Below are 16,621 nucleotides of genomic sequence, written 5' to 3'. Positions count from 1 at the left end.
CTCCTGACTTATATTCTCTCCTGAATGCACATCATGCCTTGTCTAACCTGTCGATTCTTTTCCTAGATAAAAAGAAGTATGACTGGCTCTCTACCCCCAATAGCGCCCCTAAGCAATCCTGCCGGCAGATCATGCGGGCAAGATAACATCTGAAGAGAGACTCAGCCAGTTCCGCATGCAATGGAGAATGATGCAGAGCCCAACCTCCTGCCTCGATGATTCACTGAGATTCCTCCATTTTTCCCTTTAAAACCTGTCAAGGCTGAGCAGAATCTTTGGAGTTGGTCCCTGGACCTGAGTCCACCATCTCCCCAGATTGTCGGCTTTCCTGATTAAAGCACCTTTCCTTTCTATTGACACTTGCCTCTTGAGCTATTAGCTTATGAGCCCCAAGTGGCCAGTCCTGGGCTTGGTTACACCTCAGACATTAGATATGTTCAGGAGAAAATAATATGACCCAAGATTCTTTGATTCTCCGATACTTAGAAAAGCACTAAACACATTAACTGATATGTCCGTTCATCCCAACCAACAGTAGCCTTGTAATGAGGTGTGTACTTGACTGCATGGACCCCTTCTCTAAAATCACACAGAAACTGACCTCCTACCTACCTTTTGGAGCAGTTCCTCAGAGCTCTCTGACAGGCTGCTTCTTGGGCTATAGTCCTCAGTAAGTCCCCAAATAAACTGAAACTCACAGCTCTCACATTGTGCATTTTCACTTCAGTCGACCATTTCTGTGGATTTTGTTGTTGTTGCAGTTAAGTGGCATTACTGTGTCTAAACATAAGTGCTACATGCATATTCCGAGTATTTATGCAATATCTGAAGAGGTAAGTGAATGGACGCTATGAATCTTGGAAGGTATGAATGTTGGAAGATGCTCTTCCGCTCACAGTTGTGCGACCATCTGGGAAAGTCCCAGTGTCCACATGTGTGAGGTTATTACCATGATGGTTAAGGGCAGAGACTCTGGAGCCAGCCTGCCTGGGTGTGAATCTCGGCTTGGCTACTTATGATCTGTGTGACCTGAAGCAAGTGACATGAACTCTCTGTGCCTCTTTGTTCTCTTCTCTTGGAAAGATGGATAATAACAGAACCAGCCATATGGTTGTGAGAATCAAGTGGATCAAAATGTGTAAAGACATTAGCTCAGTGCCTACCACATGGTCAGTGCTCGAAGGTTCATCATTCTAAATATTTGTGTAAAAATGGAGGAGATCCTAGTCAATGGGAGAGAGAGACAGTATTGAAGAGTACATTTATTCACTCATGTATTCATCACAGCCTGGTGTCAGGGCTAAATTAACATAAGAGACCTGGTCAGCGGTGGACACAATATCCATTCTCCTTTGCTGTAATAATAGAAGCTAGTAGGTGACACAGGATTGCCCAGCTAAGGACTGCACTTCCCAGCATCTCTTGCAGCTAGATGTGGTCATGTGACTATGCTCTGGCCAATGAGGTTTGAGGAAAAGTGATCTTGGCATCTTGTAGGAGTTGTCATCTGAAGGACTAAAGTGTGTCTTCCCCTTCCCTCATCCTCCTCCCCTTCCCCTGAGCCACAATGTGGATGGGATGTGGGGGTGAGCCCTCTCCAGCCACATGGCACAGAGTACCAAGGTCAAAGGAACTTGGCTGCCCAACTCTACAGGAATGCAATACGCCGGCTGGGGGAGTTTTACACACAGACCACAGCTATGAGAGAGACATCAAGTTCGGTTTATTTAAGCAGCTGTATTTGGGGACTTTACATCACAGTAGCCCAGCATGCATGATTCCAGGGTGCTGAGTCAAGAGCAGGAAGCAGAGGGAGCTCAGGTATTAGGAAGCAGTGACAAAGCTGAGACAGCACAGGGGACATTCACACACCTTGATTTCACGAAACTCTAACACAGGCAGAGGAACGAAGGTGCAATTTGGGTCAGGTTTCAAAGGTTCAGGAGGAAATTGGGAATCAGAGTCAGAGTCATCCGGTTCCAAGTAATAGGTGAAGCAAACACTTGGCTGGAAGGAAAGAGAACAGAGAAGAAAGAAGAGAACATTAGTGTCACAGTAATGACATTTTGGGGTCAGATCATTCTTTGTAGTCAGGGGGGGCATCCTGTACATTGCAGGATGTTAAGCGTCATCTCTGGCCTCTACCACCAGGTGCCAGCAGCACCATCCCTTTAGCTGTGACAAAGAAAAATTTTCCAGACACTGAAGGTGTCCCCTGGGGGATAAACTGCCTTTGGTTGAGAATAGCTGCCTCATCCCATACTTCTGTTCTTGTGGTTGGGGAAAGGTAGGGAACTTCTACTGCCCACGGGCATGTGGCCCAGGCTGAGAGATTTAGGGTTCTCATCTCCTAAGCTGATGATTTGTTCATTGGTGAGCACAGGACCCGAAATGAACCAATCAGAATGCTCTCTGTTTCTAGATTACTTGGTTCATCTACAGTGTCGCCCCACTGATATCTCATTAGTTAGTTGCATGGGGAAAACAAAAATCAAAAGTATTCCGTGGAGAAAAGGGACAAGCATCTCAGCTGAGTGGAGCAAAATTCGTATCACCAACGATGGCAGACAGACCTAGGGTGCATCTAGATGTGATGTTCTGATAACGACAGGGCATCACTTAGGTGGTATTCCAGAGATCATAGCTTATCCTGAATGTCATTAGAGGGACCGCATAAAAAACAAACAAGCAAAGAAATGAAACAAAACAGAACCAAAAAAGCAATCAACATTGTATGAGGTGTGACTCTGATCTTCAGACTCATCAGTGTCATAAGAGGCAAAGAAAGACTGAGGGGATTTTCCAGCTTAAAGAGACTAAAGATACATTACTATGCAGGCTCTAATAGGAAGGGCGTTCTTGTGAGCATCCTGACCCTGTGCCTCCCCTGACCTCTCCCCGTGGCCCCACTGGTTCCCCATCAGGGCCTCTCCAAGCTCCGCTCCTGCCTGTTAAGAATCCCAGAGACAGAGCACATGCCTTATTGGCCAAGGTTGAGTCAACGTGCCCTGCCGGGAACCAATCATGGGGAACCTTGGCATTGCCGGCTCTGATTGGTCAGGGGCATACCTGGAGCTGGTCTGAGGATGGGATCAGATCCATCCAAGGTGCATAGAGACAGGTGGTCCCCCAAGAAAAATCAAAGGTATTAGCAGAAGAAGGAGGAATGGTATCCAGGTGGACAAATTCATAGCAGCCTGCCTCAGCAGGGACCGTTCCCTAATTCATTCCTCCATTTAATCAGCCCACCTGTGTACAGTGCCTACCGCTGGTTACATCTGTTCTAGGCACGGGGATATGTCATTGAACAACAGAGCAGGGTCCTGCCCGCCCCCCAACAGAACTACTCTAGTAGGGAAGACAGATGATGAACACACAGATAGAAGGTATTCTCTCAGGTAGCAATAATTACTCTGAAAAAAATTCAGCAAGGCAGGGGGTTAGATCCAGATGGGGAGGAAGTGTCCAAGGGAGGCTTCATGGAGGAGGTGACATTGGAGCAGAGGCAGGAATTAGGAAAGATAAGGAGGCAGGAAAGAAGGCAGCATCCTCAAGGAAAACCATCCCCCAGAGGATGGGGCCACATCCCTGGGGGCACAGGGACACCCAGCCACCCAAGGGTCTCTGCCGGGCAGAGAGGCTGGCAGATGTGCCTGAGCTCTCAGAATCCAGGGGCTTCTGATTGAAGGGAGGAAACAGGCAGGCTTACCATGGGACAGATCGGCAGGACTCTGAATGACAGTCTTCCCTTCATTCCAGTGGACTTCTTTCGTGGTTCATCAGGGTTCTCAGAAAGCAGGGCTGAGAGAGGAGGAAAGACTCATGAGCCATTTTGCCCTCTGAGGCTTGAGAAACTCAATAATAATATCTTCATCATAAAATCATTGACAAGAACTAACATGTGTTAAGTACTTGCTATGTGCCAGGCACTCTTTTAAGTATTTTACGCATCCTAGCTTAATTGATTGTTCATAATAACTCTGAGATGGCTACTATCATCCCACTTTAGAGATGAGGAAACCAAGGCACAGAGGTTAGGACACTTGCTGGAGGTTGCACAGCAGCGCCTGCAGACATGCATTAAATTGCATCCCGAAGGCCCACAGGGAACAGAGAGGGAATGTCAGTGAGTGAAGGGGCTGAGGTGAGACAACAGGGTCTCTGGAGATGGTAGCACCCTGGGGAGCCCGTGTCCAGGAGGAAGGGACAGCTGATATGCAGCTGCCTGTGGGGATGCCCCTCCAGAAAATTGTCTAGTTTCCCCACAGAAGACAGATGTCTTGATTTAGAGTGAAGTCTCCTGATATTTCAAAGCTACCAACAAATCCAGATATTTTCTTAGAAACTCCTACACTCCTGCTGGGAATGGAAATCCGCCTCTCTACCGAGGACCATTCAGTCAAACTCACCAAATTACAAATGCACATCCTCCTTTGATGCAGCCATTCCCCCTTTTAAACATATTGTCCAGGGTATATTCCCCTGTGTGCAATATGACCCAACTATAATCTTATCTCTACTTGCATTTATTGTCTTCCTCAAAGACTGGGAATAACCCGAATGGCCACCTGCAGGAACCAGGTTAAATAAACTACAGGACAGGACAGACAGACCATGGAATGCCAGACAGCTGGAACACAAAGTTGTCATCTTGTGGGGAAGAGTCCCCAAGATGGACAGGGGACACAGAGCTTAAGGTCAAAGACCCCGAGGCCAAACGCTTCAAATCCCAGCATGAGCTAATCATTCATCCCTGTCACCCCTCAGATTTCCCATCTGCAAAAGGGGGCAATCACTGTCCTTACCTCACAGAGTTGTGAAGCATGAGTGATTGGGTGCTTGGAAAGCACTGGGACTGGGACTGGAAGATACCAAGTGTCAGATCAGAATTAAATGAAAGAAGACAAAATAGGAACCGGCAGTGGCATATAGAGTACACACAGTGCATCAGACATAAATACATAGTAACAGATACACATCCTTGTCTGTATGAGTGAGCATAGAACATTCTGGAAGATTGGACAAGAAGCTGGAAAGTAGCTACCTCTGGTAAGGGAGTAGGTAGCTAAAAAAGTGGCCTGTATCTTGTTTTGTATGATGGTTACACACAGCTATAGATGTGATGAAACACAAGTAAAAACACACATGGATTGTGTGAATATCCATGGGCTAGTTTTGATGTTGTAGTATCATCATATAAAATAAAGATACTGGGGGAAATGGGATGAAGTGTCCATGGAACTTCTATGTACTACTATGGCAACTTCTTGTGAATATAAAATTATTACAAAGTAAGATGTTTCAGAAAGGAAGCATCCCAACAGACCCAGAATCCCTCACTCATGAGACCAAGCCACCAGCAGGGTCCACAACCTACCCCACTCTTGCCCATCCCCTCAGCTAAATCCTTGCGTCAGGCCTCCATCATATCCCAAACAAATGACCTCGTAGCCCCTAGACCTGGCAACTGGATGCAGGGCCAGTCCAGGCAGGTGACCAGATCACAGAAAGGAGCCCAGATTGATTCCAGCTCTCAGGAGACCCAAGAGACACCCCTGCAGGCTCTGAACAGGGGAGAGACAAGACCCACTGACATGAGGGGATGTCGGGGAGGTTCCATCCTGGGTGCCCCTCAGGGCCCTCCCTTCCCAGGAAGAGCCAGTGGGAGATATTTGGGGTTGGGATCAGTCTTCAGGGTCAACACTTCCTCATTAGGTCTCCGCGGGGGGCCCTCCCCACTCCCACCTGTCCACAGTTTTCCACCCCATGTGTGTCTCACCTCCTTTCTCCGGCGGCTTGGTCTGCACCTCCTCCGTTTCCTGGCCCTCGATGGTGCTGAGAGGTAGCATCGTGACACCACAGGTGCTCCCTATGGACAGGAGACCAGAGCAGTCAGTGCCTGGGCTGGGCACCCAGATGGCCCGGGTGTGAACCCCAGCACTGCTCTCAGGTGTCGGATGGACTCAGACAGCTCTATCCCCTCCCCAAGTCTCCAGGTCCCCAACATCCAAGGGGAAGTGTTGGCAATGCCTCCCTCTAGTGTTCTTCCAAGGCCCAGTGCGTGATCTGGGGAGAGCATATGGCATGACACCTGGCAAGGGCAAGGGCAGGGATCATGGGTCTGGTGTTTATGCCCCTTTAAGAAAAAGAAGAAATATCTTGACACAAAAAGCTGGGATCCTGAAGGTGAATAACAGTTAACTGGATATCAAAAGGGCCTGTGGTGTCTGGCATGTGGCAGGCGCTAAAAAAGTGCGCTCACGGTTCGCATTCCCAGTGCTGTATTTCAGGGCTGTCCTAAAGCTACACTGCAGCTTGACCAAATGGTTCAGACCAGGACCTCGCTTCCCTGGCCTTGGGACCCCTTCTGGTACAGGATGCTTAAGTGATTGCCTCTCAGGACGGCTGTGAAGATGAGGGGACCGGTCCACAGACACCTCACCACAGCCCTTTGGGAGGGGCCAGCACTGCAGCAAGGGTGCCTAGCAGCAGGCTCAGCTGTGGGGTCCTGGGACCCCGCCTCCACCCCAGCTTGGACCAGTGTGTCTGGAAGGGGTGGGCTGGGGGTGTTCCAGGCTGCCAGTCACTTGTCAAGAGATCTCAAGGATTAAGTTTGCCAGATATAACAAAAAGACATTACAACAAATACACAGCAAACTGAGATTTGAATTTTAGATACACAAATCATTTTTTAGTATAGCATATCCGAACACTGCCTGGGGCATGTCTACATAAAAAGTCATTTTTTATTTAGTTTTCTAAATTATGTTTAAGTATAGGCAAGTCCCATGAAATATTTGGAACATACGTATACTAAAAGGTAATTCATTATTTGTCTTAAATTCAGATTGAAGTATGCATCCTGTATTTTACCTGGCAAGCCCCGATTCAGGGGTTTTTTACCTCTTGTGCTGTCAGCTTTCCCGTCCATGAAAATGAGGAAAATAAATGATTAAACATGAGGATTAAATATGATTAAATACACACTCAGAACACACTATCTGGTAACTTAGCGTCGAACCTCTTCTTTGAAGCCTTTTTAAGATGCTTAAGAGCCATCACAGACTGTCACACATAATCGTGCAAATTTAAGGTGCATCATAGAGTGGGACCAGCCGGCCAGGTACACACACACAGAAATGCACATTTTCAGATGAACACTGAGGAAACCAGGGCATAACGACACACCGACATCTGCAGACACACTCCAGGGAAATCTGAGACCCCCACTACTCAAGCAGGCAGACCTGCTTGTCAGTACTGAACGCCCCATTCACAGGCAATCCTGCACACGCACGCACACGCACACACACACACACACACACACACACACACTCGGGACACATAAAACTGCAGATGCACCAGCTGAAATTACACATCACTCTCCCACACGATTTCCCTCTGGTTGACACCCAGGGCCCATCTCCCGAGGCTGCCCCTCAAAGATGCGCGCCCCAAACAGGCTCCCTGCCCCCACCCGCAGCACGCAGGCGCACAGAGGCGCTGGAGGCTCAAAAGCTGTTTTCCAAGCGCGCTTCTCTGCAAACCTTGTTATTCGTTCTTAGTGAACCCCCAAACCTTTCCGGAGGGACTCCCCGCTCCTCCTCTAAAACTGCTCTATGGGCTCCCCCCAAAGTCATGTTCCTATATTTTTATTCGGCCAGTGAGATAACCGAACCCCTGACACCTAACTGGCTTCTCAGGTGTGCAGACCAACCCCCATACCTCCCGCCTCCTCCATCCAATTACAGAGTCCCCCGTCTGCCCGTCCTACCCCCTAAAACCTCAGGACCAGGACCCGGGCTCCTCCTCCACCTGTCCTGGACGGAGTCCCCGCCACCCTTACTACTGACACCCCAGCCTCCTCTGTCCCCTCCACTCTTCCCTCCTCCCAGTGGCCACAGAAATCCTCGGACCTGGAGTCGCCCCGTGGCTCACAAGGATCTGAGCATCCCGACCGCCCTCAGGGGAGACGCGGGTTCCTCAAGGGGCCCCACCGCGGGCACCATCGGGTCTCAGGGGCTCCTAGGCAGCAGCTCCTGAGCCCTATTGCCCCGAACGCACCGGCGCATCCTGGCCAGGCGGCCCCGCCCTCCCCGCAGGGACCCCGCAGCGCCATCCGGCCGCCCCCTCTCCCCTCCCCCCGACCCCGGCCCGCGCTGCGCCCCCGTCCGGATGGCGCAGACCCTTTAGAGCTGCGGCCTCGGGACTGACCTCCGGACCCAGCTTCTGTCTGGGCCGCTGGGCAGGAGCGGGCGGGCTTGCTCAGCGCTTGTCCTTGGCGCCCGGGTAGCGCTGGCTCCGAAGATGTCCAGGGAATCTGTGGACAAACTCGCAGGAATGAACAGAGCTGAGTGGCTCAGCGTCACGCAAAGCACTCCCCCATCCCGGGCCCCAAACAGAAGTCAGGTGGTTAAAACAGTCTCTGACACCGTCACAGGTGTCTGAGTGTTGGCTGCAATTTTATTTTTAGGGAGGAGGGTCGGGGGCCTCATTCGTTAGAGGAACCAGTTAAGGAGGTCGCCATGGGCAGGTTTTAACAGAATGAGAATCAGTTATGCAGGTAATAAGGGTAAGTACTGTTTCTAAACTTCTTATTTGAATATGAGGAGATATATGCCGCACACACCTAGAAAGACATGTATGTAGCGTGTACACTGGACCCAAACACAAAATATCTTTTATATACTGTGTCACACTCACAGTAGTGCAAGAGTTTCCCTCCTTTTTCTAAACATTCTCACACTTTCACCCGTATTGACTTCAGTCTGGCATCTATGCAAAGCAAGACCAGCCACCTTTGTTGTCAAGGATGTCATGGCGAATAGTTTAGCCTTTGTGCACCACCAGGTCTGTGTCACAGCTACTGGACTTTGCAGGAAAGCAGCCCAGACCCTACCTAAGGATGGACGTGGCTGTACTAATGAGCCCTTATTTACACTACAGGCTGTGGCTGGATGGCCAGGGTCTGCCCACTCCTGACCTAGAGAATTTTCTGTGCCAGCTCCTGCAGTAGATGAAGCCAAGCTGCTCTCTGGCAAAAGGGCAGTTTGGGCAGAAACGTGAACAGATACACTTTGTTGTTTTTCTTTTAAAAAAGAAATACTTTATGAAGATATGGATCCTGAGAATGAAAAGAGTGTAATATAAAAACAGCCATTGAGTCTTGATGATGTACAAAATTTGAAATAACAACCTTAAAAAAGCTCTCATGAGCCTTGGGTTTCTCTCCTATACATTGGGATCATATTAGTTCCTATTTCTTGGACTCTGGTGAAGGTTACATGAGATCATTAAAGTGTTCAGCCCCCTATCTGACAGGTGGAAAGTGCCCAGGAAATGTTAGCATTTATCTAACATTATCAGTAACCGACTGGTTAATCTGCCCCAGGCAGAGGGGTTGTCCTGCGGGCAGGGCACTGGCCACCCTGAGACTCAAACTGCCCAGAGGACCATGCAAGGAGCCAGGAGTCTCCAAGAGCCATTGATAAGATGCTCTGTCTGAAGTGCTTCTTCAGTGTCTCACAGCACCAAGCCCACAACCTCACTTTCTGGGGGCTATGCTCTGTGATAATTCTGATAACCTAAGAGATCTAACCCAGTCCTGAGACAGACCCTTCTGTGACCATAGAAATATTCTGTATCTGCACTGTCCAGTGCAGTAGGCACTGGCCACATCTGGCCACTTAAACCTGCCCTGAGCAGCTGAGAAACCGTGTTTTGAATTTTTTTTTAAGATTGATTCATTTACATTGAAGTAGTCTCATGCAGTTAGTTGGTGATTACTGTGTTGCAGAGCAAGAAAATTATACCTGAATTCCTTCTCACATGCAAGACCTCATGTGCATCTAGATGTGATGTCCTGAGAAGGACAGGGCATCACTTAGGTGGTATTGAAGAGATCATAGCTTACCTTGAATCTCATTAGGGGGAATGGGTCAAAACAACAACAAAAACAACAAAATAAAAAGCCATCAATATGGGGCAGGGTGTGACTCTGGTCTTCAAAATCGTCAGTGTTGTAAGAGGCAAAGAAGGGCTGAGGGGATTTTCCAGCTTAAAGAGACTAAAGATACATTACTAAAAAGCCTAGACGAGACCTTGTGTAAGAGGAAAAAGAACGTCAAAAAAACATTAGGTATTAAACTAACAAACCAGGAATATGGACATTAGATTAGATGAAAGTGCATGTAAGAGTTAAAAGCCCAAATGTTACAACAGTCTCACACTTACCAAAGAAAATATTCTATTTCTAAGGCCATACACACTGAGGAATACATATGTATATTATATATAATGTATATGTATATGATATATATGTGAGAAAACATGCAAATAGAAAACGTGTTAACAATTGGTGAATCTGGATGATCTTTGTACTGCTTTGCAAAATCTGTGACTCTTACATTTTTTTTCTAAAAAGATTTCTAGAGAGTCCTCCCTGGGACTGCTGCAGGCACTAACAGGAGAGGTGTTCTTGCGAGCATCCTCACCCTGTGCCTCCCCTGACCTCTCCCCGTGGCACCCATGGTTCCCCATCAGGGCCGCTCCAAAAACTCCCCTCCCACCTGTTAAGAATTCCAGAGACAGAGCAGATGCCTCATTGGCTAAGGTTGAGTCACCTGCTCAGCCTGGAACCAATCATAGGGAACCTTGGCATTGCTGGCTCTGACTGCTCAGGGGCATACCTGGAGCTGGTCTGAGGATGAGATCAGATCCATCCGAAGGGCATGGAGACAGGTGGTCCCCCAAGAAAAATCAAGGGTGTTAGTAGCAGAAGGAGGAATGGTGTCCAGGTGGACAAAGCCACAGCTGCCTACGCAGGAGGGACCGTTCCCTAATTCATTCCTCCATTTAATCAGCTCATGTGTATACAGTGCTTACCACTGGTTACATCTGTTCTACACACAGGGGTATGTCATTGAGGAACAGAGGAGGTTCCTGTCCCCAAGCACTACTCTAGTAGGGAAAACAGATGATGAACACACAGATACAGGTATGCTCTCAGGTAGCAATAATTACTCTGAAAAAACTTCAGCAAGGCAAGGGGATTGGAGAGAAATGGAGAAAAAGTGAGCAAGGGAGGCTTCATGGAGGAGGTGACATTGGAGCAGAGGCAGGAATTAGCAAAGAAAAGAAGGCAGGAAAGCAGGCAGCATCTTCAAGGAAAACTATCCCCCACAAGATGGGGCCACATCCGGAATGAGAGATGGACAGAGGGGCACCCAGCCACCCAAGGGTCTCTGCTGGGCAGAGATGGTGGTGGATGTACCTGACTTCTCAGAACCCAGGGGCCTCTGGCCAAAGGGAGGAAACAAGCGGACTTACCACAGGACAGAACGGCAGGACTCTGAATAACATCGTTCCCTTCATTCTGATGGGCTTCTTTGGTGGATCATCAGTGTTCTCAGAAAGCAGGACTGAGGGAGGAGGAAAGAGGCATGAGGCCATCTTGCCCTCTGAGGCTTGAGAAACTCAATAATAATAAAATCTTCATTATGAAACCACTGGCAAGAGCTAATATGTGTGGAGTAGTTTCCTTGTGCCAGACACGCATTTAAGTATTTTACACATCATAGCTTATTTGGTTGTTCATAATATCTCTCTGAGATGGCTACTCTCATCATCCCACTTTAGAGATGAGGAAACCAAGGCACAGAGAGGTTAGAACACTTGCTGGAGGTTGCACAGCAGCACCTGCAGACATGCATTAAATTGCATCCTGAAGACCCACAGGGAACAGACTGGGAATGTCAGTGAGTGAAGGGGCTGGGGTAAGACAACAGGGGTGTCCAGGCCACAGAAAGGAGCCCAGATTCATTCAGCTCTCAAGAGATCACTGAAGGGTCTGAGCAGGGCAGTGACAGGACCTACTGACATGAGGTGATGTCTGGTCGTTCCATCCTGGGAGCCCCTCAGGACACTCCTTTCCCAGGAAGAGCCAGTGAGAGATATTTGGGGTTGGGATCAGTCTTCAGGGTCAACACTTCCTCATCAGGTCTCCCCGGGGGGCCCTCCCCACTCCCACTTGCCCACAGGTTTCCACCCCATGTGTGTCTCACCTCCTTTCTCCGGCGGCTTGGTCTGCACCGCCTCCGTTTCCTGGCCCTCGATGGTGCTGAGAGGTAGCATCGTGACACTACAGGTGCTCCCTATGGACAGGGGACCAGAGCAGTCAGTGCCTGGGCTGGGCACCCAGATGGCCCGGGTGTGAACCCCAGCACTGCTCTCAGGTGTTGGATGGACTCAGGCAGCTCCATCCCCTCCTCAAGTCTCCAGGTCCCCAACATCCAAGGGGAAGTGTTGGCAATGCCTCCCTCCTAGAGTGGCTTCCAAGGCCCAGTGTGTGATGTGGGGAGAGCGATGGCCATGGCGCCTGGCAAGGGCAAGGGCAGGGATCATGGGTGTGGGGTTTCTGACCATTTAAACAATGAAGAAATATTACCTTTTTAAAAAAACTTTTTATTTTATATTGGAGTATAGCCGATTAACAATGTGATAGTTTCAGGTGCACAGCAAAGCGACTCAGCCATACATATACATGTATCCATTCTCCCCCAGACTCCCCTCCCATCCAGGCTGCCACATAACATTGAGCAGAGTTCCCTGTGCTATACAGTAGGTCTTTGTTGGTTATCCATTTTAAATATGGCAGTGTGTACACGTCAATTCCAAACTCACCAACTATCCCTTCCCCCCTGGTAACCGTTAGTTCGTTCTCTAAGTCTGTGAGTCTGCCTCTGTTTTGTAAATAAGTAAAAATGAAAAAATATTATGCCACAGAAAGCTGGGACCCTGAAGGGGAATGTCAGTTAACTGAGTATCAAAAGGACCTCTGGTGTCTGGCATACAGCAGACACTCAACAGGTGCACCTCATGGCCATCATTCCTAGTGCGATGTTTCACCCCCGTCCTAAGGCTACAAGGCAGCTTGACCAAATGGTTCAGACCAGGACCTCGCTTCCCTGGACTCAGGGGCCCCATTCTGGTACAGGAGGCTTAAGTCTTAAGTCTTAAGACTGCCTCTCAGGACTGCTGTGAAGACGAGGGGGCCGGTCCACAGACGCCTCACCACAGCCCCTGGGGAGAGGCCAGCACTGCTGCAACACTGCCTAGCAGCAGGCTCAGCTGTGGCGTCCTGGGACCCCGCCTCCACCCCAGCTTTACCCTGGGCAGGACTTGGGCCAGTGTGTCTGGAGGGTGCACTGGGGGGTTCCAGCCTGCCGGTCACTAGCTGAGAGATCTCAAGGGTCAAGCTCGCCAGATTTTAACAACAACAAGATCACAAGAAATACACAGCACACTGAGATTTGAATTTGAGATACACAAATCATTTTTTACCATAAGGATGTTCAAGCACTGCATGGGTCATGTCTGCATAAAAACCATTTTTTATTTATTTTGCTAAATTATGTTTAAGTGTAGGTAAGTCCCATGAAATATTCAGGACATACTTATACTAAAAGGTAATTCGTTATTTATCTGAAATTCGAATTTAAGCAGGTGTCCTGTATTTTACCTGCCATCCCTGATTCAGGGGTTATTTAACCTCTTGCGCTGTCATGAAAATGAGGACTATAAATATTAAGCCTGAGGATTAAATACGATTAAAAACACACACACACAGACACACACACACACACACACACACACACTCAGGACACACTGTCTGGTAACTTAGAGTCAAACCTCTCCCTCTAAGCCTCTTTAAAGAACAAGACCCATCACAGACCCTCACACATAATCGTGCAAATACAAGGTGCGTCAAAGGGCGGGAACACCCGGCCAGATAGACACACACACAATTGTTAGAGACACACATTTTCAGGTGAGCACTGGGGAAACCAGGGCATGACGACACAAGCACACCTGCAGACACACTCCAGGGAAACTCAGAGACCCCCGCCACTCAGGTGGGCACGCGTGCTTGTCAGTACTGAACACCCTCCTCACAGGCAGTCCTGGACATGCACACACACACACACACACACACACACACACACTCGGGGCACACACAACTGCAGGCGCAGAAGATGAAATTACACATCACCCTCTCCAACACAAGTTCCCTCTGGCTGACACCCAGGGCCCATCCCCAGTTTCACCCAGGGCCCATGCCCCCGAGGCTGCCCCTCAAAGATGCGCGCCCCCAACAGGCTCCCTGCCCCCACCCGCAGCACGCAGGCGCACAGAGGCGCTGGCGGCTCAAAAGCTGTTTTCCAAAGGCCCTTCTCATCTGCAAACCTCTTGTGCGTTTCAGCGAACCCCCAAACACAACCGGAGGGGCTCCCCGCTCCTCATCCCACAAACTACCCTCTGGACTCCCTGCAGTACCATTTTCCGATTTTCTACTTGGCCAGTACGTTACCTGACCCCCGATACCCGACCGGCTTCTCTGGTGTGCAGAGCAAACCTGTTCCTCCCGCCTCCTCCATCCAACTACAGAGTCCCCCGTCTGCCCGTCCTGCCCCCTAAAACCTCAGCACCAGGACCCGGGCTCCTTCTCCACCTGTCCTGGACGGAGTCCCCGCCACCCCTACTACTGACACCCCAGCCTCCTCTGTCCCCTCCAGTCTCCTCTCCAGCTAGTGGCCAGAGAAATCCTGGGACCTGGAGTCGCCCCGCGGCTCACGGGGACCTGAGCATCCCGACCGCCCTCAGGGGAGACGCGGGTTCCTCAAGGGGCCCCACCGCGGGCACCATCGGGTCTCAGGGGCTCCTAGGCAGCAGCTCCTGCACCCCACTCCCCAGAATTCACCCGCGCATCCTGCCTGGGAGCGCCGCCCTCCCCGCGGAGACCCCGCGGCGCCATCCCGCCGACCCCCGCCCCGCGCTGCGCCCCCGCCGCATGGCGCAGACCCTTCAGAGCTGCAGCCGCGGGACTGACCTCCGGACCCGGCTTCTGGCTGGGCCGCTGGGCAGGAGCGGGCAGGCTTGCTCAGTGCTTGTCCTTGGCGCCCGCGCAGAGCTGGCTCCGGAGATGCCCGGGGACGCGGTGGACAAACTCGCGCGAATGAACAGGGCTGAGCTGCTCAGCGACACGCACACCCCCCAACCCCCGCCCGCAAACACAAGTCAGGTGGTTAAAACTGTCTCTGACACCAGCACAGGCGTCAGCGTGTTTGCTGCGATTCCGTTAATAGAGGGGAGGGTCGGGGGCCTCTTCGTCCTCGTTCGTTAGGGAAAGCAATTTAGAGGGTCGCCCTGGGCAGGGTTTTTAGTGGTTGAGAATTACTTGTGCAGGAAATAAGAGTACGTAGTATTTCTAAACTTGTTCTTCGAATATGAACAAACACACGCCACACACGGAGGAACACATGTATGCAGCCTGTGCCCTGGACTCAAACACAAAATATCTTTTACACTGTGCATCACAGTCCCAATAGTTCACGATTTTCCCTCCTTTTTCTAACCATTCTCACACCTCCACCCGTATTGATTTCAGTTTGGCATCTATACGAAGCAAGGTCAGTCACCTTTCTTGTCAAGGATGTCATGGCAAATACTTTAGAATTCTGGGCCATCGGCTCTGTGTAGCAGCTACTCCACTTTGCATGAAAGCAGCCCAGACGTTAGGTGAGGAATGGGTGTACTTGTGGCAAGAGCCCTTATTTACACAACAGGCTGTGGGCTGGATGACCAGAGTCTGCCCATCCCTGACCTGGAGAATTTTCTGTACCAGACCCTGCAGTAGATAAAGCCAAGCTGCTCTCTGGCAAAAGGGCAGTTTGAGCAGAAAACTGAACGGGCATGTCTTTAAAAAAAAGAAATATTTTATGAAAATAATATTGAAAAAATAGTGTAATATTGAATCCTGTGAATGGAAAGAGCATAGTATACAAACAGGCACATAGTCTTGAATCTGGTAGAAAATTTTAAACGATAGTGTTTTGAAAAAGCTCATGAGAGCCTCGCTTTTATCTCCTATAAAATGGGGATCATATTAGTTCCTGCTTCCTAGGACTCTGGTGAAGGGTAAATGAGATCATCTATATAAAGTGCTCAGCACCATATCTGGCAGGTAGAAAGTGCCCAGGAAATGTTAGCATTTATCTACATTATCAGCAACCGACTGGTTAATCTGCCCCAGGCAGAGCGGTTGTCCTGCGGGCAGGGCACTGGCCACCCTGAGACTCAAACTGCCCAGAGGACCGTGCATGGAGCCAGGAGTCTCCAAGAGCCATTGATAAGATGCTCTGTCTGAAGTGCTTCTTCAGTGTCTCACAGCACCAAGCCCACATCTTCACTTTCTGGGGGATACAGTTTGTGATAATTCTGATAGCCTACGAGATCTAAAGCAGTCCTGAGACAGACCCTTCTGTGCCCGTGGAAATGTTCTGCACCTGCAGGGTCCGGTATGGTAGCCCCTGAGCACATTTGGCCACCGAAACTTGCCTGGAGAAGCTGAGAAACTCTGTTCCAAATTTTATTTATGTTTGACTCCTTTACGTTGAAGTAGCCATATGAAGTTCATGGTTACTTTGCTGTGGGCAAGAAAATTAAACTGAATTCCTTCTCAAATGCAGTTTCCCATAGTATCGCTATTGACGTTTGGGGCCAGAACATTCCTTGTGCAGGGGCTGTGCCTGTGCATTGGGGGAGGTGTAGAGGATCCTTGGCC

General features: G+C 49.7%; 1 protein-coding gene across 2 annotated transcripts; it reads right to left on the bottom strand.

Annotated features, from left to right (window-relative positions):
* Positions 1–1,701: 1,701 nt before the first annotated feature.
* Positions 1,702–15,078, bottom strand: LOC132593934 (uncharacterized). 2 transcript variants are annotated; one of them, XM_060288963.1, is made up of 7 exons: positions 14,888–15,078; positions 12,063–12,152; positions 11,329–11,420; positions 8,215–8,320; positions 5,780–5,869; positions 3,710–3,801; positions 1,702–2,007 (listed from the first exon to the last, which is right to left on the bottom strand). In XM_060288963.1, exons 2-7 carry the CDS (start codon positions 12,130–12,132, stop codon positions 1,825–1,827), a joined length of 633 nt encoding a protein of 210 aa, XP_060144946.1. In that variant the 5' UTR covers positions 12,133–12,152; positions 14,888–15,078; the 3' UTR covers positions 1,702–1,824. The 2 variants fall into 2 exon arrangements, with proteins under 2 accessions (XP_060144946.1, XP_060144945.1); XM_060288962.1 differs by lacking the exon at positions 14,888–15,078 and adding an exon at positions 14,369–14,490.
* Positions 15,079–16,621: the final 1,543 nt, after the last annotated feature.

The sequence above is a fragment of the Globicephala melas genome, chromosome 19, assembly GCF_963455315.2.
Source record: "Globicephala melas chromosome 19, mGloMel1.2, whole genome shotgun sequence".
In the NCBI taxonomy this organism is placed as follows: Eukaryota; Metazoa; Chordata; class Mammalia; order Artiodactyla; family Delphinidae; genus Globicephala; species Globicephala melas.
Note: the sequence above shows the minus strand (reverse complement) of the source record. Positions and strands in the feature narration are given on the sequence as shown.